Source organism: Crassostrea angulata, chromosome 2 (assembly GCF_025612915.1).
Source record: "Crassostrea angulata isolate pt1a10 chromosome 2, ASM2561291v2, whole genome shotgun sequence".
Lineage (NCBI taxonomy): Eukaryota > Metazoa > Mollusca > Bivalvia > Ostreida > Ostreidae > Magallana > Magallana angulata.
The window spans coordinates 38,569,403-38,593,766 of NC_069112.1; the positions used below are offsets into that span (position 1 = coordinate 38,569,403).

The window sequence follows — 24,364 nt, forward strand, 5'->3', positions numbered from 1 at the left end:
ATTATCACAGCATCGCATTATTGATGCAAATCTGAATGGTGCGTGACTATATGACCCCATTAAGATTCCATAATACTGCCTTACCCGGATGCCCTTGAAATCTATGTAATTAAGATATGTTCTTGTTGTTCACTATCGAACATCGCGCCATCTTGGTGTTCGTCAATAGTGCGATGATGTGATAATTCGATGATGGTTAAGCGATGGATCGATTGTTTTTGCGAGTCGATTTGTAATTCTTTAGTTTTGATATTTTTTTTTTTGTAGTTTACATTTGTAAATATAGATCTAGTTTTTTAAATTGCCTAAAACATAATACTCTTATTCTGATTTTCCTTTTCAGTTTTGGTTTGTATCGTCTCAATTGTGGGTGTTGTTTAGTTTCTATTTTCATATTCGTTTCGCTGTGCACAGATGCCCATATAAACAGACCACTACAAGCCATATTGATACAAACAATTTATTTTTCTAGTTATACAAACGTAAAAAAAAATACTTTACACATTTATGCGTCAAAGAACTTTCAGCGCATTTAAACTGGAATACAAGTTTTTGGGAGTTGATTTTAGTCAGCTCTCCTATGCAGTTACTTTGGCAAACCGAAAGTGAAACAGTGTTTGGACCTAAGCACAAATTACCACCGCTGACAAGATTTATTTCTTCAAAAATAATAGAAAAATTCGATGTAATGTATGCTGAAGCTATTTTTGTAGTCTCATGTATTCCTACGCCAGAGTTTAATAAAGTCTCGTTCAACCAAATGCTCGGCTGTCTCCGTAAATCTCCGACAAGCAGAAAGGCTCACTTGCTTGTCGGAGATGAACGGAGACAGTCGAACGTCTGGTTGAACGAGACAAGAGTTCGATATCAATAGTGCGTGGATACATACAATGTTTACAATTGTTTCCATTACTTATACATAGTTTAAAATCCATCATTAAATATATTAAACATCATTCATATGGGGTTTCTCAAAAAATTTGTCAGAAAAGTCTAAAAATCCATATTATTAAAAAGTGCGTAATTCAAATACAGACTAGAAACTAATTGCCATGCAAGATAAGTTGATTTTAAAATAAATGATAATCGATAGAATCAACTCCCGTTAGTACTTCAGTACTTTAATAAACGTTATTTCATTTATTATCCAATTGAATCCTCCGTATCTCTACATATGGTGCATGAAGCCGAACGTCGTTAAAATGACTAAAAATACTCTCAAATGTATCTTTTGCTTCTTTTTTTAATGATCCTGATTCTAAACACGTTTCGAAATCAAAAAGATTATTGAATTCAACAAAAATCACAGTATGTCCTTTCCAATCTACTCGCCATTTTTGAACGCAGTATTTCTTTTTCATACGATCCAAGAAATTAAGAAATTGTCGAACTATGATTATTGACGACTTTTGAGCATCACTGTTGTGGACAGAAATAAACTTTTTTAGGGCACTCTTTGTTTCCAAAATTATATTTTCAAAGCTTTCATTATCATCTGATCTTTCTATTCCATCCATAATTCTCTGAAAAATAGTTTTGGCATGTACTAAAGACATTTTTTGGAAATTATCCAATTTGCTGGAAAAGTAAGCATAATCCAGTTTCCATACAAAGTCGCTTAAAATGCCAGTGAGTAGCTCTTCAATGTTTGGACACCCGTTCTTTACTTTGATCCGCATCTCAACGATATGGGTTTCTGCATCTTTAGAAATAAAGAAAAAATATTGAAACATATTTTTACCACATGCCTGCAAATTGTGTGTCTGTCATATATTTTGAAATGCACTTTAAAAATGTTGATCTACAACCTGGATATCTCAAAATACCACTGTACAGTTATGTTGACATGCAAGACAATTGTAATTGGATAAGGATTATAAAAAGTCTAAAAAAAAAAGTATCGAATGTTGCTCAAATGTGACTTCCAACATGCTAGATGCTTCTTCTAATTGTGGATATGAAACTTATTTATGTAAACATGCGAGATAAATGAATATGTTGACATGCAACCTATTCATGCCAACATTCATCTTAGTTATGTTGACATGCGAGATAAGTATATATGCAAATTGTTTATGTTGACCCGCGAAGTAAATATGTTGACATGCAAATTAATGTCAACCTGCATTGTGATGTTGAAATGCGAGATAATTATATTTACTAAACAAACTGAACAATTCCTTAATGATGATAAATATTTGGTTTATTTAATTCAATATCAGTAGCCCTTTACACAAAAGTTCGTATGTTTTTTTCCTTAATTAGTTGTCTTACGAATACCGTCAGTCATTTCTTAAGTCGTTTTCACGAAACCACTTGTAAGTGAAAAAATAGACTTCAGAGAATTCCTAAGAGTTCGATCTAGAAACACACTTAAGATTAAACTTTCGACAAAAGATTTCAAGCAAAGCACTTTCGTTATTAACGAAACCGCACATACAAATCTTCCAGTTATATAATCGTCTGTAAAATCGGCGGGATATTTGACATTGAATAAACACAAGCGTAAGCCGAATTGGAGCAAAGATCAGCTGGAGGCATTGGCCAAGAGAGTTTCGGCCAACATAAAGACATCAAAGGAAAAGTTTCCCCTTGCCTTACAGATAGCCACGAAACGCAGTCTTGAAAAGAAAAAGCTGAAAGGTGATTTTGTAGCGAACAGATGCAGCATTGGTTCACTTTTTTCCCTTTTTCACAGTCATATGAAATCAGCAGTATGTATGTTTTCACGATGTTGTGATTAAAACTTGGCTTCCATTAGTCTCTGTAGACCAACTTCCTGTTGGCCAAAGAAAAAAATCGTACTTTCCTTTGAAAATTATGTGTTCAGCAAAATTAGATTTTGCATATTTTGCTTTCATTGACTGGCCAAGACCAAATCATCATATTTTTCATACAATCTTGTAAAAAGCGAGGGAAATATTTCAATACAGATAAAATCAGAAACTATCATTTACTCCGTTTAGCGAAAAGTGTGCCTTTTCTCTCGTTGAATGAATCGCTCATTAGATTTCTTGAAAAAAAGAAGAAACAAAAATATTTATACTGATCTTACATATGTAGCGTTTCTTATTGAAGGCCCGAACTCATCGCATAGTACATATACAATATGTAAATATTTTACAAGAAATTGGCCTAACTTATTTTATGCAATAAAAAAGGAACAAGCCCGCATTATATAACTTGTAAAATTGGTCACGGCAGAACCGTTCAGCTAATACTAGACGACGGGGTTGGAGTTACAAGACATACATATAGTCCAGTTTTTGAAGCTGGTACAACAAACAAATGATCATATGAATAAAACATTTACAAAACAGTTAGTTTGATATTAAAGTAAGCACTAAGTATTGAAACAGCTCTCTTGATGTAGCTTGTCACAAAGTGTTTAAAGCATGGTTAATTTTATTTGAAAATGATGCAAACGTTAACATGTGCGCCATAAGTACTGCAAGTCTTCTCAATATTGCTGGTTTAAAACACATGATAGTGTTAAACTTCTCTTTACCAGCAGGCTGCTGGGTTGCAGGTTAAAATGGCAGATTTACAATGGGTGATAGTTTACCGAGGTTCAAAAATAATATATAGGAAGTGGACACGGAAGATATCTTTGTTTAACCAATTTACGTGCATATGTTCATATATAATGCAACAGAAACAAGTGATAAATGCATGTTTAATGCCTATCTATAGCCATAAATAAGATTTTAATAATATTAGATATTTTTTTTACAAAAAAAGTCTAAGCATAATAACTATATGTACACATTAATACACAAAACCAATGATAAGTAAAACAGAGAGGGGGTTATCAATAGATCATATCTATGAACTGTTGACCTTTTTTCTATGTATTTATTAAAATATCATGTTACAGTCAATTAATACATGTTGTTTATGTGACCCCTTATATATACATAAAACATGCACATGCGCTTTAGACTTGGATTGACACATAACAATATTATAACAAAGCATTGAACGTTGTCCATACCCTTATATAAACAACATATATGAATTTGAAAAAAAAAACCCACAAAAAACAAGACATGTTTGTAAAACACGTATGCCCCCTCCCTTGGAAACATCTGCGAAGAAAATGAACAAAAGCAGTAAAAACTTGAAATTTTCCAAGTCCAATGGGCACTACTCTGTCAAAATGATTGATTGTACCCCCAAAAATGCTTGATTGTACCCAAAGTTAAATTTGACCTAGATATTATTATGATTAACCTGTATACCAAATTTCATTTCAATATGTGCATCCTCTGCGAAGAAAATGAACAGAAACTGCAAAAAATTGAAATTTTTCTTTCGTCCAAGGAACATAACTCTGTCGAAAATTGCTCGATCTTAACCCAAATCAAACCAATATGTGCATCCTCTGCGAAGAAAATGAACGGAAACTGTTGGTGGACCGACCGACCGACAGACAGGCAGCAGCAAAGCAATATGCTCTCCCTTCTTCGACGGGGGGTATAAGTATGCATTAAGGAATGGATTAAAATTTACACTACAAACAGCAAAGTTTGATTTCACGTGCGTACGTTTCACATTTTGAAAAAGAGTGCTTAACGCACCTCCTTCATTTGACGTGGGAAATATGGCGATTTTCTGTGTAATTTTACTTGTATGGCTTGTATTGTTTCTTGTTTGTTTGTTTTTCAAATTACAAAAAGTAAGGAGGCATCCCATAGCTATTCATTTAACCAAAAGTTGCACGATTGTCAACACCCTTCGATAAACCTGACTGAACTATAACTTCAGCCATGTATTGCACTGGACTACTGGACCAAGGGAATTCTAGAATGCAAACACATTGAAGGAATGTCATAAAAAACAAAAATGGCATTCAAATATACAAATTAAAAACATGAAAACAACTTTGCTACAAAAAATCGGTTTATATGCATTGTATAAAAATAATTGAATATTTAATTAATATATGGCAATGAAAATATGCAGAAAAAAAAAACAATGCAGTTCCAAACAAGTATATATTTCAACTTGTGCAACGCCCTGGACCCCTATCCCTGTAGAAAAGAATAAATAACGCCAACAATCAAAGACAGTGCCATTTGGAAAATTATATTACATGTATATAACATTTTACATTTGAACGAGGGTTTGTGATTACAACTGTCTTATTATTTTGTGATTAAATTTTAGTTAAGCTATCTAAAGCTGGAATGTCCTCCAAAAATTTAAAATCCATGGAGAATTTATGATCGACCAGTCAAACATTTACTCTTGTAAAAAAAAATGTATGAAATAGAGAAAAAGGAATGTAACATCTCCAAAGAGGAAAAAACACCCACATATATCCCATTTTTACTTTTTAAACGTTTTATCTACTGATGAAAAAAAAATTGAGACTAGATCAGGCAAGATATTAAAAAAGGAGTATTCTATAAACTAAATGATTTTGAAGACATTTTTTGTTCAAAGTATTAAATAACATACTGAGTTTGTTTCTTGTCTTTCTAATGTAAGAAAAAATTGGCAAAAGGCTAGGAACTATGTACTATCATTTACTGAATTGTATCGTATATTTCAGATCTTCGCAATTCCCTTAGCTCTTCACAATTAGCATAGTCTCTAGAGACATTGGGAAGGTTGACATCACGTGACCCTTGAAGATCAGATGGTTGATGCTGTGTTAGCTGTCTCTTTCTGTCATTTAAGATTTATAAAAAATAATGTTAAAAAGCAGGGTGTATTTCATTGTGTGTTAAACATATCAATTCGGATTACATGTAAATAATAAACAAATACTGACAAAAGGAATACATACCGTCTCATTATATTGTAACCAATTAGAATTCCAATGACAGTAAGAGAGAGACAAAATGCGCCAAGAAGACTGTAAAACTTTACACCATTTATAATGTCTGCCAGTTCTGAAACTGAAATTTGACTACGTTAATGAAAGCAACTTTACATAATATTTCAGATAAAGGAATCTATATATTAATGGCAAAAAAAGGATAATCAGGGAATCGTTAAGACAATGGTTTTTGTCCAGGCTAACAGGTTTGCTTTTGTATAATTTAAATAATTATCATTAAATGTTGTTTCTAGATATTTCACCGCAATATAAAAGCAGTACCAGTTTCACATCGTTGGCCTTTGTAGCCCTGTTTACAAACATGACAGATGCCAGACTCCATGTGACACTCCTGACAATTGATATCTGGACAGGGGACGCTACAGTTGGATCCGAAATATCCTTTTGGAGAACATCCTAGAAAATTCATAATGTTCCTCAAAATTATAAAGGTGATAAATGATGTTTTGCCTATATTTGATGGGGATATCTTTGTTATGTGTGTAAAAATCATACATTTTGAAATATATTCTTGTCTTTAGATTATGATAACATCTGATGTTACCTCTATCAAAAATATACATCAGATTTAATAAAACTGAACATGTACATTTATAATATCCATGTTTTCATGGTCGCTTTATTCACTAAAACGTGTGTATGCATTAATAAAGGGGTTTTCTTTTCAATCAAATGGTATCAAATTGTTACAGGTTTATATATGCCACATGAATTAAATGTAACATACATAAACAATCAGTTGCACTGTTGCATTGTAAAAAAAAATTTGAACAACGTATAGGACAATCCTTAAAGAAACATAGCGGTGCTAGAAAAGATATATACCGTACAATTCACTGCAGAAATATCCCCTCCATCCCAAGAGACAACCAGAATCACACAAACCATTGACGTTGTTACATCCATTACATGTTTCAATACATGTATGAGAACAGTTGTTCCCAAAGAATCCTTGTCGGCAAGCTGTTTGACATAAAAATATAGCAAATTTTACGTACCATCTATCTATCTATCTATCTATTTATCTATTTATCTATCTATCTATCTATCTATCTATCCATTCACCGATCTATTCATTCATTCATCCCTTTCTTCTATCTATCTATCTATCTATCTATCTATCTATCTATCTATCTATCTATCTATCTATCTATCTATCTCTCTCTCTCTATCTATCTATCTATCTATCTATCTATCTATCTATCTATCTATCTATCTATCTATCTATCTATCTATCTATCTATCTATCTATCTATCCATTCACCGATCTATTGATTCATTCATCCCTTTCTTCTATCTATCTATCTATCTATCTATCTATCTATCTATCTATCTATCTATCTATCTATCTATCTATCTATCTATCTATCTATCTATCTATCTATCATTTATGTATTATACTCACTCGCGTTACACATAGAGCTCTCATAGCCAGCATCGCATCCAGTAAGACACACCCCTGTGATATGGAAGCACTGGTTTAAATCACGACAATGCCCACATTTTTCACGGCATTGGTATCCATACGATCCTCTATCACAGGCTACAAAAGTTATTATATTTGTCATCTGAAAGACTGATGAGGCTGAGCTTGAAAACAGTTTTCATTATTTTTTCTTTTGAATTCTGTATACACTTTGATATAAATATAATTTTTGAAATATTAACTGACGTGTTTTACAGAGTGTTCCTTGATATCCAACATCACATCCAGTTAAACATTGTCCAGTAGTATGTAAACACTTGTTAACGTCAAGGCAGTTTCCACATTTTTGTTTACAATCAGGACCATAAAAACCTTCGCTGCAAGCTGTTTCAAAATATAATTCAGCTTCATATTTTTTTTCTATAATTTTGATAATAATTATATGAAAGAAATCAAAATAAAATCATTGAGTTGTGCAGTTTCCTTAATTATGCTAATCTAGTTTTAAGAGATATATCTATGAAATAAATAATAATATTAACCATTTTACTCACGCGTTTTACACAATATTCCCAAGTATCCAGCATCGCATGCAGTTAAGCAAGAACCATTCGTATTTGAACACATACGGCAGTTACCACATGTGCCTCTGCATTCCAGTCCATACGAACCTAACGTACATGCTGTTGAAAAATCGACATATAGAAATATCCTCATAAAATATAAAAAAAATCATATAGGTCTATAACTTATTTATATCAAATACCGGACGTACACATTTTAAAATGTCGATACCAAATCGCCATGGTATGTTGTACAAAGCAGCCGTTCTTATATGCTGACAAGTGTACATGACTAAAGGCAGTGAACTCAGCTCAATTTTTAGTAGAACTGAGTAGGGGTTCAACGTATAAAAAAACACTGACATTTTTTTTTTTTTAAACATCCTTCTTGTAAGAAATACAATCTGAAATTTATAATATCAATACATAAATTTCATAAATAAATACATTTTATTTTTCTCCAAAAAAGAGATCATTGTAAGGGGTCAAGGGTTGAAGGAAGTTCAAGATAGATATACATTGCTTTAATAGTCACAATGGATAAAGATCTTTGCTTTAAATGGAAATGTGTGTTTTTGTTCGATTTATGTTTCTCTATTAAAACTAAATAAAGCTGCATCACTAAATGGTACAAAACTGACCCTTACCATCAACTTACAACGTTTGACAATACAAAGTAATTACTGATAACATTAGATCCATTGATCTATTAAACATTGATACATATTCATATACCTGATTCTATGGAAGATTCACTCACGTGTTTTACACAAGTTTCCCTGAAAACCCGCGACGCATCCATTTAAACATGTTCCGTTAGTATATAAACACTTGTAAACATCAAGACAGTTGCCGCATTTTTCTTTGCAATCAATACCATATGATCCTGTGTTACAAGCTGTTGAAATATTGTTAGACATGTTTCTTTTCTTTCTTTCTTTTTTTTTTTTGCAGTTTCAATATACATGTATATGTTATTACATCAGAAAAATTTCATAATACACTTTCTTGAGAATTTTTGTGTAAATTCCTGAATGAATGATTCATCTACTCACGTGATTTGCACAAGATTCCCTGAAAGCCATCTTTACATCCTCCTAAGCACGTCCCATTAGTATTTATACACTGGCTAATATCACCACATTTTCCACATGTTTCCCTACATTCGAAACCATATGTACCTACAGCACAAGCTGTTAAAAAATATAAATATACACTTTGTACAGGCACTTAGATGTGAATGTAGAATAAAAATAGATCTTACTTTTAGCAAAATACGAGCATAATCAAGATTGCCCTAAAACAACAATATTGGCAGCATTTTTTAATCATTTACAACTGTGTCTGTTAAAATTAATTCTTTTTTGTAATAAAATGTAGGCTATTAACAAATAAATAAAGTGTTACATGGGTCGATTGAAAACTGTGAGCTTAGCCCATTCAAAATGGAAACTCCTCATATGTTTTCTAATTATATTGATATCCACCCGAAAAAATTGCATTTACAAAATGGATACAAAGAGATTCACCCATTTTCTAATGTACGTTATTAAAGCGTGAAGTTTAACATCCATCTACCCCCCCCCCCCCCCACCATCCCCCACTTAAAAAGAATACCTTTATTTATTTTGAAAAATTGGTATATTCTATATAAAACAACAAGGAAATAAACGTCACGTCGGCCCTTAGTAAATAATGACAAAATATACGCATGCTATTTTTGGTTAAACTAATTATGAGAAAAGTGCTTATAAAATATGTATGTTATTGATTGTTTATTACTCAGCTATGATGAGGTATCAAAATTCTAGCACTCCCTGTAAATTGCTGCTCAGAAACTTTTTTCGAATTTTTAGATGTTCATTTTACAAATTAGAAACAGAAATAATCATAGTTGGTAATGTTCAGCCCTTGCACATTGCATTATTTTTTTCGTGTTATTCCCTGTTTATCTATTTTTAGCAGTATCACTTGACAGGGTATTCCCAAGAGACTCAAAAACTCCTCATGCAATAGCGAATTATCTTATTTGTATACTGATAAAGTATCACTTTGTGAAACAATAGAAATTCCAATAGAAATAGAATTCCAAGATTATTCAAAGGCTAACATTTTATGTAATAAATCTCGCTATTATTTCTTAGACGCCCTTACCATAGCTGAGTACATGTTCAAAAATGAAGCTAGGTTATTTGTAAACATATATCTTCTGGGTTAATATTACATGTTATGATATGTTTCTTTCAAATTTGAACACGAAAAAGTCTTTTTAAATTGATTTTGAATAGATAAAGGCAAACGATTTTAAAGATTGTGGTAATCTACATTTCAAGCAAACCCCCCCCCCCCAAAAAAAAAAAAATTAAATAAATAAACAGGTTAAACACAAACAAAAGGAGAATCTTGTATGTAACAAATGTATAGTGTAAAAATAAATACAACAACCTTTATTACAATAGTTTCCAAACCAGCCAGGGTGACAACCAGAGTCGCAGGAACCATTGACATCATTACATCCAGTACACGTGTAGTTACATTTGTCTGTGCAATCTTTTCCAAAGAACCCATAGGGACAAGCTAACAAATATATCAAATAAAAGTTCGTCAGTATAGTTATATGAGTGTCCGTCTGTCTCACTTTCTTTCTCTCCTTTGACTGTCTGTCTGTCTGTCTGTCTGTGTCTCTCTCTCTTTCTCTCTCTCTCTCTCTCTCTCTTGATCTATGAAATTGGTGTACAAAACATACAGAAAACTTCCATTTCACAAAGCTCGTTGAAAGCATAGGTAGAATAACCATCGGGATAAGGAGGATGTGTTCTGTTGTTGTAATATATGACGTATCTTCCGCTTTCCTGGTTTGGACATGTTATGTTTATCGGGTTAGGTATTGTTTCTAGCGTGTAGTTCATGTCCATGAAGCAAAGTATTCCATCGTCTTTGTCAGTGGTGTTTGATACGTACACCGATAATCCCAAAAATCGTGAAGCATACAGGTTGATTATATCTAATCAAAATCAAACATTGTATAGAAATACATTTGTAAATGTTATTTTTATTATGTGTGCAAAAATATATATAATGAAATAAGTAAAGGAAACCTATTCATATTTTTTTTTTATAATTTACGCACTGTATTATACACTAAAGTCTGCAAAAATCTAAATAAATACCTGAATCTATATGTTCCGTTCTATAATATATAACAATATGATGGATTATGTGTATTCTTTCAAGGTCCACCCGCAACTCTGCGGTTGATTTTCCATTTGCTGATATGACACATTGTCCTCCAGCAGCAGTCAGGTCTGAATACAAACCGTCCACAGCACGCTCTGCTCCCCATTGCATGTAAGGATGATAATAAGGATACTGCTCCCATGCTGATTTATTAAATCCTACGTTTTCTATTTGAAAACAGAATGTCTTTCTATAAGCCAACTTTATATTCCGGATAAGATACACGTCAAGGTTTAAGTATTGATAAACATGATAAGTTTCAAAATCAGAATGAACAATAAAATGGTTATTATTTTAAAAGCTAAACTGCATTTCACCTGTACATGCAATGGTTGATTGAGTTAGATCGAAATAATGAAAAAGGGGAGACAATTTAAGTATCACAATGCTTTTTCCACCCCTTTCTGTACTCGATGATATTATATCTTCTACCCCCTGAAACTCCTGTCATGTGGTCTTAAATATTTGTTGTGCCAATCTTGGATATTCTATCCATTTTGACTGTATGTCAGAATTAAAAACTAACAGGTTATCAAAACACCCTTTATGGGTGTGACACACCCCCCCCCCCCCCCTGCATGTATTGTGAAGAAGACCAAGATCTGTAGAAACTGATTTTCTGTTCTACGGTATCCCACTCCTAAATTATTTTTTGTATCAAGACTTTTTTGAGAAGTATATCATTGAAATCTGTAGAAAAAACAAACTTTAAAAAATAAAAAGATAATTGGAGGTCAGTGTTTATCCGTCTGAGCTATGGCCAATTTAATTTGACCACTTTTTGCACCTAAAATATAATTTCAGCCTTATTAGGATTTCTTGTAACTTTTTACGAAAATAAATTGTACGAAGCTTCATAAATTTTTATGTGACCTTCATGCATTTTAAATAGCCTTTTTATATAAGAATAACAATTTAATTTGAAATAAAAACATTTTGAATATCAACATTTTTATAAGATTAATCCAGTTTGCCTAAAAATGTATTTTTTGTTTTAAATGAAAAAAAAACCACTTTCACCGCATTGTTTCAAACCTAGTGGTTACTTCCCCCTCTCTCACCCTCCGACCTCCCCCCCCCCCACCCCAAACACACACACATACACACACACCCACCCACCCGCCCCCTCCCCCCACACACACACTCGTGAATCCAAGGCTGATGGGTGCTTTTAGAGAAACCACTGAAGCCCGCCCTGTCCATGATGTATTTTTACTGTCCATGCCTATTTAAAATTTGGTTTTCTATGGTCATTCAGAATAATATAACCGAATGGTAAAGTGTTATCCTGGTTTTACAGTTTTAATTTTAAGCATCTTTTTCCTATCTAGACAAAAGTAAATTGAAACTTCATCTAAGATAAGAAGAAAAAAAACCCATTGGTTTGAGAGTAATTATATAATTATAAAATCACAACTTCTTTAACCATAATCTTTTGTGTGAATAATAAAATACTCCTACCGTAAGCTACACCTTTACAGAATAAAACACTCAAAGTAATGCACAACTCTGTGACACCCATGGGGATAATGCAACCATTGAGAACATGTACCTGTAAGTGAAAACATTTCAACAATTCAACAATTCCTTAGTGAATTTGAACGGCATTTACAGCTAGAAGGATTAAAAAGCACAGCACATTAAGTAAAAAGTTGTCAAGATTTCAACTAAATACCACTTACAAGAATAAACCAATGAATTATAAATGGGAAAAATTTAATTCAGAGGTCTAAAAACTTGACTGAATGGCATACTCTATTTTTGCCATTCTTCATTGCATGTGGTGAGTACATGTAACTTTTCCGTCATATGTTGATTGACTGAAAGGCAGAGGTTAATCCCCCACCCGTTTTAAAGCAGCGTTATTTCACCTTAAATGGTCAGCAAACATTTGAATGCCAGTTATAAAGTTTCAACCATTTCAAATACAAGGTTATCACCGGTTTTCTGTTCGTCCGTTTGTCAATTTTTATCGTATTTTTTTTTTATTTCTTTTGTTGAACCGAATGGAGTAATTAAACCTCATTCGTAACAATGACAATAATATAATTTCAAATGTATTCAAATATTGATAAACGACCCCAGCAGTCAATATTTTAATCAGAAACCATTCTTTAAAATGTATCGTTTGCTCTCTGTCAATAATTTGATTAATAAATGTTAAGGAATAATATTACCATTCAACCCTTTTTGTATTATTGTCACAAAAAAAATATGTTTGCAATTATGTTTGCATGTTTTTTGACTTGATGAAGCTATATTATCGTTAAATTAAACGATGGTAATATAACTTAAGATATCCAACTCCTCAATGTTCTTGTGTCAAGAATTTCCTACGAAGCACATCATTGAAATCTGTAGAGAAAACATACTTACAAAATACAAATATACTTATGGGTTAGTGTTCATCCCTCTGAGTTACCGCTAATTTGATTTGACCTTTTTGCACCTAAAATGCAATTTCAGCCTGATTAGGATTTGTTGTCGGTATTTTTGATTAAACTTATTTTCGCCAATCCTGTTTTTAATTGTGCATAATGGTCACACTGAATAGAGGAATTACGACAAAAATGTACAAAGCTGCATAATTTGTGTGTGACCTTTTCCACTTAAAAAAAACAATTTCTAAAGTAGTTGCAATATGATTTAAAAAAAAAACCTTTTTGAATATCAAGACTTTTATAGGATTAATCCAGTTTGCCTAGATATTTAATATATATCATTTTGACATAATAAAACATGGGGGTCAGTGAAGTCAAATTTTAGATATATTGCTTCAAAGTTAAAATTCCCGCAAAATGTTGATTTAAAAATCAGATATTTCCTATATATTTGCATGATTTCATGCTAAACGTATACCACTCCTTCAATATTTAATTGTAAACGTGTCTCACAAACCTATCAAATGCTAAAAATGTGAATAATGAATGGAGTGTAAAAAAGAAAAGAAAAAAAAGCATATTGAAAATTCATTAAATTGCTTGTCTCTGTCATTTTCCTCTCAGAAAAAAAAAACCCTTCCGCACGAAAAAGATAATTCCTCCCAATACTTGTCTCCTTCCTGAATTCAAATTGGTTTTCTTTATTAACGTTGTGTAATTATCAAATAAAAATTTGTTTATGATAATTAATTAAATAAATAAAATCATATTCACTTAAATATAATGATCATCTGCGCGATGAAATCAAAACGGGAGGAGTGAGATACCTGAAAGGCTAACATAGTTATAACATTTTGTCATCTTTCCAGACCCTTCATTAAACATTTAGTTTGCTAGGTGTCAGTGTCACATGAATAATAATGTCATACTGATAAAATTTATATAAAAACTTACCCCCCCCCCCCCTTTCATTGCAATCATAATCTAACATATGTTCTCGTTACCCGGTAATTTTACTTTTTTCTGTTTCTTTTCGATTGAGACCTTGTTATTTATGAATTAAAAAGCTAAATTGTTGAGTTTTTTCGTTCAGCAAAATTTTAACACGAAAAAATATTGTGACCAGTACAACGAATTCGTGAATTACGGGTCACATTAGGAGTATGAAACGTTACGAACAAAACGTGTGAGAACTGTGTGAAATTAAATCATTTCAAACCTTTAACTCGTACAAATTAATATACATTGTATTATCTTTTAATCAAAATTATATTCTTTTCCAATGGTTACGCACCTCTTTTATATCAAAAGTCAATTGAAATTAAATAAAATAAAAGCAATCGGAATCATCATTCAATAGTATAATTTGACTGATTGGAAATCTAGCAATTTTAAAAGAAATGAAAATTATATGCTGTTCACATTCTGCAAATGCAACAGAAGAAATATGTTTCGAATCTCGATAAAAAAATGATTATACATGATATTATTTGATTTTTTCAATTCGATTTAACGGCAAATAACAAGTAGATGTGAACACAATGATTACAATAAGCGTGTACGAACCCCCCCCCCCCCAATGAAATGCATATACGTGGTACTTAAAAAGAGTTAATGGTAAATACGCCGTTAAACAAATGTTGAGTCTGAAGTATTATGTATGTTTACCTTTTTAATGCACAGTAACAAACAAATTAAATTAAATTAAATAAGGTTATATAATTACCGAAAGACCCTAAATTTGAGTTATGCACAGTTACAATAGCTAAAACTTCAATGATCAAACACAGGGCGAAAAACCATCTTTAAGCAAGTCCTTAAAGGTGGCTTAAAGGTGACTTAAAGGAGCTTAAAGGCTATACAACCTTTAAGCCGCCTTTAAGTCACCTTTAAGCAAGTGCTTATAGGTCCTTAATGTCCAAACTTCTTTAAGCTACCTTTAAGCCACCTTTAAGCCACCTTTAAGCATCTTTAAGTGGCATTTACGCTCTCTTTACACTGCCTTTACACTGTCTTTAAGTGGCCTTTAAGTCAATATTGATCAAGCTGAACAATAAAAACATATATTAAATGCAAAAGCTCTTTTACAGAGATGGGAGGGGGTCATCCGAGTGATAATATAATTCCAAGGAAGGGGGGGGGGGGGTTCCAGGCGGTTTTAATCGTCGCTCCATTAAACACAGATCGCTATCATCAGCACCGCTCCGATGGACACAGATTGCCGTTATAAAATTCTTTATAATTTTTTGGGGGTTTCAAAATTATTGTAGGGATGAGCGCAGTCTCTGTATCTTAATATGTGCATAAAACTAATTAAAGTATGTTTGTTTCCTATTATAAATTAATCGGTGAAAAAACTCTCTCTCTCTCTCTCTCTCTCTCTCTCTCTCTCTCTCAGTTCATCTGGTTATTAAACAAAATAAAGATAATGAACCAAAAATGCATGATTTAATTTGTTAATCGGTTTAAGGTTTGTATTTTTTTTTTCAATTTTCATTATTTCTAACTCTAGATCTGCTAGATACATGTTAAAGATGAAAAGACTCTCAACTGCCTTTGTTATATCGGGCAGGATATTACTGCTTTGTTTGTCTAGACATAGTTTTGTTCGTTTGTGTATATCTAATTAGAGTCTATTGTTTGTCCAACTTAAGAAAACCCCTGGAACTAACACAGAATATACAAGATATACACAACAGTCGTGTCGTGTGCCCAGGTGCATGTTTGTGTATATCTAATTAAAGTCTATTGTTTGTCCAACTTAAGAAAACCCCTGGAACTAACACAGAATATACAAGATATACACAACAGGTGTGTCGTGTGCCCAGGTGCACGTCAGTGTTTCTAAAGGCGTTGAATCTTAGTATGTACGAGTATACGATAAGTCTAGTGAATAAAAGTTAATTTACATTTGTAATTCATTTTCAAAGTATTATTTCCTAGCTCTGGGTTTCAAATATGTTACGTCTACAAATTAACGATACATGTATGTAAGAGTAAAATCTTGAGGCTAATTAATTAATGTACCGGTGATCATAAATAGGGGTTGATTATTTAAATATATGTATAAGGGTAAATATGTCAAATATACCCGGCCTGGCACATTATACAATTGTATGTACAAGTCATTTGCAATTGCCACATGCAGTAAATACGTCACCGGTAATTGGTAATTTTGTTTGTTATAGAATTGATAGCTTAAAAATCATGTACATACAATTACATGTAAATATTTAAACATATTGGAACGGCGCCGCGATCATGAAAACCGGGAAATTGCGGGAAATTGAACAAATACCCTAATTGTATCAATGCATTTAATAAAAGAAATGATTTCATTTTCTTTCTTACATGTTTATAGCTATAAATTAGATGAATTACGTATATCTACTCGGTTTAAATTTATTAACTAAGAAAGCCTACTATAGTGAACCTAACGGTTTCCATTTAGGTATAATATATTTTTGTTCACTGAAGACCAAGTTCCGTATTTCATTCTAAATACATGCATGCATGTAATTTATAAATTAGATATAATTGATTGTTACAAACTGAATGGTTTGTCAAAATCTTTTCAAGTAAACACATTCAATACAGTGATTCAATATCCACTGATATATAGGATATAAAAACACTTATAAATATGTAAGTTGTCGTGGCGCAGAGGATGTGTGGTGATGCTAGTAAACTAAGGTTCCCGGGTTCAATTCTCACCGCGCCCGTTTTTTGGGTTTTTTTTTTTCATTTTTCTTTCTAGAACAAAAACCGTTTTAATACCTTTTCTTTCATAAAGTTAATACATTTTGTTGGAAATTAAGCACAATATTGAATTAAAAATTTTTTTTAATGGCTTAAAGGTGGCTTAAAGGTAGCTTAAAGGTGGCTTAAAGAAGTTTGGACATTAAGGACCTATAAGTTGTCCTTAAAGGTGGCTTAAAGGTGGCTTAAAGATAGTCTTTAAGCTGCCTTTAAGCCATCTTTACGCTTTCTTTAAGCCACCTTTAAGCAATACATATAGCTTAAAGGTAGCTTAAAGGTGGCTTAAAGATCGTCTTTAAGCTACCTTTAAACACCTTTAAGCTATCTTTAAGGAGGACTTAAAGATGGTCATTCATCCTGTGAAAACGACCTTTTTTTCGACAGAATAGGAGACACACACACTGCAAACTTTACTCTATAAATTAAGGTTTTTTTCATAACGTAATCGCAAGAGCTCTGCAGGATAAAAAACAACGTCATACAACGCATAACTGCTACAACGTCATAATCAGCTTACGGAAAAAGAGTTAAAATATATTGTTCTAAAATTAAATTAAACAATTCTTGTTTGACTTTATGCATTAATTGGGTATTCTTTACTGTATTTTATATAAAATCAAAAATAGTTCTGCATTTTTAAACTTCATTTCAATCTCCGTAATCTACCGAGTTCATCACGAAAAATCCAGAGCTCTCAGGCTCAATTGTACATCCGATACCTTAAATGAAGACAATATTCATGCCTAGTTTCGAATCTGGTTAACCTGTTTTACAAACCTGTGGTTGTTTTTTTGGTGTTTTTTTTTAAAGTTTATTCTTTATTCTTCAATAATGCAGAACTAATGCAGTAATTAGTAGCAATATTAATAATATAATACTCACAGTAAATGATAATCAAGTCCAATGTTTATTCAATTTGCGGTGCGAATTAAAACATTTTAAAAATTGAATTCGAATGAACTAGCTTCAACTTGAAAAGCTATGAGGTTATCAAATATCAACATTAATTAAGTGTTTAGAATTATGTTTTTCCCCCTTTTTTACGCATACATTTCCGTGACTGGGGTTGTCTGCGGATGTACATGTAATCAGCGTTCATATATCAGTAATTAAAAAAAAAGGGTGAAGGACGTACAAGTATTTCCTGATTTCAAATATAACTATCGACTGACAATGCGTTTCGTGAGCTAGAAAAAGCCCATGTTTTTCAATGCAACTAATCTAAACAATGACCATTACATATTCCTAAATACCGTCCAAATAATTATCTATTGTAAGGCATATTCAACGTTAGGCAAAATATTTGATCGCAATACGGAACTACACGTATGACTTTTTGATTTAGTCTATGGAAAAAATGTTGTTTTTTGGTTTACTTTATGTATAATACGAGCTAATTAAGAAATCACATTGTTCTGTTACCGTCCGATTTTCTTAATTGGCATGGTTAATTGTGATGATGTAAGGTTAACTAATAGATCAAAGTGCGCTCCTTCAACAATGCATTCATTTGAATAGTTTTTAATTATAATTGTTTATCATTTTATGTAACGGGTTTCTTAAATGTATGCATAGAATTATCATATCTAACTCGTTTACCGACATCTTAACATGTAAAAATCAAACTCACAATATCAAAAGAATAATAACCTGAATGTCATATTTTGTAAGAGGACGTATCTTCTTTGAGTCAATCTGCAACGTACCAACAAAAAAGTGATACACATTAGGAGGAAGTTTATCATTAATATTAAAAAAATTTCCTTCTTTTTTCATTTTTTTTCATTTTAATTGGGACATATGAAACTAATTCTAAATAAATTAAGCACGTGAAAACATTGTAAGGAATGATACTGTTCCTGTTTATTTTTTACCGAACTCTTCGTTGATTATATGTTTCATCATATACTCACAAAAAAGGTGATGTTGCAATGTTCGAGCCTGTTCTATCTTTTATTAGCTACAGATAAAAATGTCCCTTAATTGAATTCCTATCATTTAAAGATGTAATTTGTATACTCAACGATCTATGTAATATAGATTGTTATAAAATATGGATGTTATATCATTTAGATCGCTGCAACAATGTAGTTAACAAATCATATCAACTTGCCGAACTTGTGTACTTAATTTGTATTTCTGGTTGCCCTTGACACATGTTATAGTGTTTTGTGCAGAGAAACTTCGATATTTATGCCTGAAACGAAAATGCTTGACAATATTTTACTAGTTATAAATAGGAATTCCATATATTAAGGACTTGTACCATAAACGGATGATATAAATATAGATGAACAGTACCAATAATATTTAACCTTAATAAAAAAAAAAAGACTTAGTCTAAATACACTAATATGACATTTACACTAGCATTAAATTTGCCCAATTTTACAAACCAATGGAAGAAGGGGAGACATGTTTTGTTTTGGTTTTGTTTTGTAAACAAAAATCAAAACAATACACACTAGTTTTTTTTCAGACATAGTCTCCAAAAAATTATAGCTTTTCTCAATGTTTTTTTTTTAAATATTGTTTTACTATTATTATTTTCTGGCAGTAACTGTATCAAAGGGAGATTATTTTCACTTTTTAACACTTTGTTCCGGTAACGCATATCGTAATTTTCATTACTTCTGATGACGGGGTTGATGTTACAAGACATAGGTATAGTCCACTGTAATGTCCATTAGAAACAGTTTATCTTAATCCTTCAGCTAGCTAGCCATTAGCGCTTGCTGTGTGTTTATGTGAAACCAACAATTGTTTACATTATAAATGTTAGAATGCATGGGAAAGCATTAATCGGTGTGAAAGTTTAGTTAGAATAAATGTAGCATCCGAACCCACAACAAGTGTTATATTTCTACATTATCAACCATGCACTACTGTCATTTATCTAAATAATAAAATTGATATTCTTTCTCACTGTGAGTATATGGAAATGGATTATGTCACAGTTAAGAGTATATGTCAAAATAAGCTATGTTTATATATATTTTTGAATAAGCTATATCCCGTAATTACTTCGTATAAGTATATCATTAAAGTTTCGTCAGTATAACTAAAATACATATGTAATTATTGAAAATCAAAAACATTTATCTGACAGATAATACTTTACAAAATTCGGATGTTGAAGCAATGACAGGAAATCAATTAACATTAAGGAGGTTGGCACCTGATACACTAGTAATGTCATTCATCTGAAAATCACTTGGATATAAAGATGGGGAGATAAAATGTTTATTTATTTTATTTGTGACCCATATCACATGCCAATTTTTCGAAATATCGGGCCTCACACAGAATTGGTTTTTTTCTTGAAAGTATTGTTGACATTTGGCATGAAAATTTATTATATGAAGAAGTTAGACAATATTTTACAGTTTGAACACATGTAGTGACTGTAAAAGTAATATATTTAATTCAGTTTTTATAAACCTTGCTTGACTGGTGGCTTCAAATACCAGTACTAAAACAATGGCAGATGTTAAGAATATTATAGAATTTTGAAGTAGTCAAATTATGACGCAATAATAAAACTATTAGTAATGTCATCTTTCCAAAAAATATTTTGTATACGAATACACTCAATGTTTAATGTAAAAATAAAAAAAGGTCACGTCTCAAAAATGTCAGATATTGCTTAAAATAACCTAATTTTATGCAAGAATTAGAGTTAATTTTTACTTGACCTCAATGAAATATCAGCTAAATATGCCAAAATATCTCGATAAAAATATCAAAATATTGTTTAAATATGTTTTACAGAACAACATTAATGTATCATAATACACAAACTATCATGAAGATAGATCTGCGCTGAAAGTTTGGAAACTAAAATAAGAGTACTCTAAACTAATGAGTTATGAAAATTGTTCATTTTTTGCTCACCGAGACGAAGTCAGGGGTTGATTATGCTATACCCCCGGCGTCGGCGTCCAGACCTGGTTAAAGTTTTTGTTGCAGGTCCTGTATCAAAGTTACTCCTTGTCCTATCTTCATTAAACTTGCATGGATGATGCATCTGGACCTACTCATGGACTCGAAAAACTTGAATGCTGAGTCTTGGCCATGAGTTTTAGATGCTGGAGGAGATTAAGGTTTTTGGAGTAGGTTAAAGTTTTTGTGCAGGCGCCCTTTGATAGCAATTTCTAAGTTACTTCTGGTCCTAACTTCACCAAATTTACATGGATGGTGCGTCGTTTGATACTAATGCACCAGACAGGCTTGAATGCTGAATCTGAGCCATAGGTTTCGGATGATGGAGGAGGTTAAGGTTGTTGTAGGAGGTTAAGGTCCTTAGAGCTGGTTTAAATTTTTGGAGCAGTTGCACCTGACAGGCTAGAATGCTGAATCTTAGCCATAGCTCTCGGATGTTGGGTTGAGGTTTTCAGAGTTGGTTAGGGTTTTTAGAGCTGGTTAAAGTTTTTGGAGCAGGTGCCCTCTGATGATTAAATCTTACTTTATACTGGTTGTAACTTCACCAAACTTGCATGGATGGTGCGTCTTATAATTTCTCTAAAACTACAGATTCAGCATTCATGCTGTCAGGTTCGGTTGTATCATAAGATGCAACATCTACGTTTGGTGAAGTTAGGACCAGTAACAGCTAAGTTGTAATTTTAGAATCCTTGACAATGGAGATCAGGCTTTGCATCTGAAGCTACCTCTGTGATTCATTTATACATAACATGTAAGCAAAACAAGACATGATATATGTTGATCTTTGCCACCAGCTTGACCTTAATTGTTACGTAACATTGTAATACATAACGTAAAATTACATGTATATAAAATGATATTACATAATACTACAATTGAAATTTTATAGAATGATCTCACAATTATGCGTTTGGTATTAACATTATGTAATTATCATAAATTTCCGATAACAGTCATATACAATTATGCAGTTTATCAATTGGCTGTATTGGGAAACTGAAATCGAAAATTGGTTACATAATATTGTCAAAAAAATCCTTGTGGTCTGAAAACGCGCTAATATAAAAAATAATTGTACATATACATTAAAATAAACGCATGAAAAAGAAGACAAAAAGAAAAGTAAAGAAAATAACATTGAAAAAAATAAACATACGAGGGGAGGTGGGGAATTTTAAAGAAATAGTCCGAAAGAATAAAATTGGTAGTCTGAGGTGTTACATGTACCTGTGCAGCGTCAGCCTGTGAAAGAAAGTGAATTAGAGCGTCTTTCTAAGAGGTGCTTGAATTCCCGCGTTTAATTTCATTCGTAAAATGATGACACCAACATTAAGTGACCAAAGACAACACTTTCTACTTCTTAATGGTATACATTTCAAAGTGCAAAAACTCTAGATCTTAATCCGAAAAACTGTAAAATCAATATTTATAAAGCATTTTAAGAAAACTTAAAAATTCTTGTATTGATCATTTTGTGTATCTTATAGATCAAAATTCACCAAGCAATTATTGAATTGAAAAGCTTCAACAAGGTGAGTCTAGTATGCAAAAAACAGAATTAGGGAATCAATGAAATAAACTGAAAATCACTCATGCTCCATATATATATATATATATATATATATATATATATATATATATATATATATATATATATATATATATATATATATATATATACATTTATATATAATGCAACAGAAGGAAGTAATGAATGTATGTATCATGCTTATCTATAGCAAAAAAAAAATAATAATACGATTTGATATTTTATTTTCAAAACAATCTAAGCATTATATCTTGCAAAAACTATATGTATACATTCAGATACAAAACCAAAGGTAAGAAAAAAAAAAGATTTGTTAATAAAACCTATTTTTTTATATATAACTAAAGATATTTTTAATAATGAGCTTATTGTTCTATGAACTAAATAAAACATCATGTTACTGTCAATGTGTAGCTTTAACCCCTTATATATACATAAAACATGCATAAACGCTTTAGACTTGGATTGATATATAACAGTATAAAAACAATGCTTGAACCTGTCGTTTAAACCCTTATCTGAAGGATAAATAAGAAAATTATATATATATATATATATATATATATATATATATATATATATATATATATATATATATATATATATATATATATATATATATATTAGCTTTTTTTAAAAAAAAAACGTTGCGCAATTCTCAAAACTATTCGATAACCCAATGGAGCCATAAATTAAGCAATGTGTAGCATTGGACTCCTTGACCAAACGGATGTGAGGATGCAGTCAAACAGGTTTAAGGAATTTAAAAACAAGAGTAAATTTAAACATAAAATAGAAAAAGCAACTTTGTTTACGATAAACGCACATTTATCTTAGAATATAAAATTGATATATGGCAATGAAAATAGGCAGAAAAAAAGCGAAAACATCTTGCAGTTTATCAATATAAAGCTCGAATGTCATAAGAAAACTAAAAATCCATAAGAGTTTATGATCGAGCTGTAATTTACTTTCGTAGACAACGCATGGAATAGAGTAAAAAATGAATGTAACATCTCAAAAAATGAGAAAGACACAAATATCCAATTTTTACTTTTTAAAGCGTTAAGCATAGCTCAGCGTTTTATTGTCGTTAGACTTCTACTTCCGCTGCATCAGATAACCGCCTATGAGCAGAAGTATACATCGTTTAAACTGGTTTGGGATCAAGTTTCAAGGGTTTATGCACATAAAGTAGAGTTCTGCGCGGGCTATTGTGAATCTAATGTACGGACTATTGTGAATTTAACGTACGGGACGTATTTACAGAATTGCAGGGACTGTCATGCAGCAATGAAGACATGTAGTGCGTATACATAAGCTGAAATGTTATATACATATATCTTTTATTTGGGTCATTATCAAAATATGCAGACTTTTGAAAAATGTAAAACATGAGAAAATTATTGCTGAAAAAAATACTTTGATTGCAAAAAACACAGTTAACAAACAATGAAGTATAACATCTAAAAATTTGCAAACATTGGAATCTACCATTTAGTTGATAATTAGACTAAAATATAATGAATTGTGAAAATTTTGTCAGTGGTGTAACAGGCATATAGTATAGGAAAAAATTCTTAAATAAAATAAAATATTTCTTTTAAAATGATGGACATAATGTTTATATCAACAAACTTCATTTCAAGTTATCAG

The 24,364-nt window shown here is 31.7% G+C and overlaps 2 protein-coding genes across 2 annotated transcripts; both read right to left on the reverse strand.

Moving 5' to 3' along the window:
* Positions 1–463: 463 nt before the first annotated feature.
* Positions 464–2,290, reverse strand: LOC128174301 (uncharacterized). The gene is made up of 2 exons (XM_052839881.1): positions 2,275–2,290; positions 464–1,702 (listed from the first exon to the last, which is right to left on the reverse strand). Exons 1-2 carry the CDS (start codon positions 2,288–2,290, stop codon positions 1,137–1,139), a joined length of 582 nt encoding a protein of 193 aa, XP_052695841.1. The 3' UTR covers positions 464–1,136.
* Positions 2,291–5,528: 3,238 nt separating this feature from the next.
* On the reverse strand, positions 5,529–12,617 carry LOC128170651 (multiple epidermal growth factor-like domains protein 10). Its single transcript, XM_052836423.1, has 13 exons — positions 12,536–12,617; positions 11,008–11,241; positions 10,584–10,841; positions 10,283–10,414; positions 8,893–9,030; positions 8,598–8,735; positions 7,829–7,957; positions 7,521–7,658; positions 7,254–7,391; positions 6,674–6,811; positions 6,110–6,244; positions 5,795–5,906; positions 5,529–5,673 (listed from the first exon to the last, which is right to left on the reverse strand). The coding sequence occupies exons 1-13, from the start codon at positions 12,594–12,596 to the stop codon at positions 5,532–5,534; spliced, it is 1,893 nt and encodes a 630-aa protein (XP_052692383.1). The 5' UTR covers positions 12,597–12,617; the 3' UTR covers positions 5,529–5,531.
* Between the last annotated feature and the right edge of the window lie 11,747 nt (positions 12,618–24,364).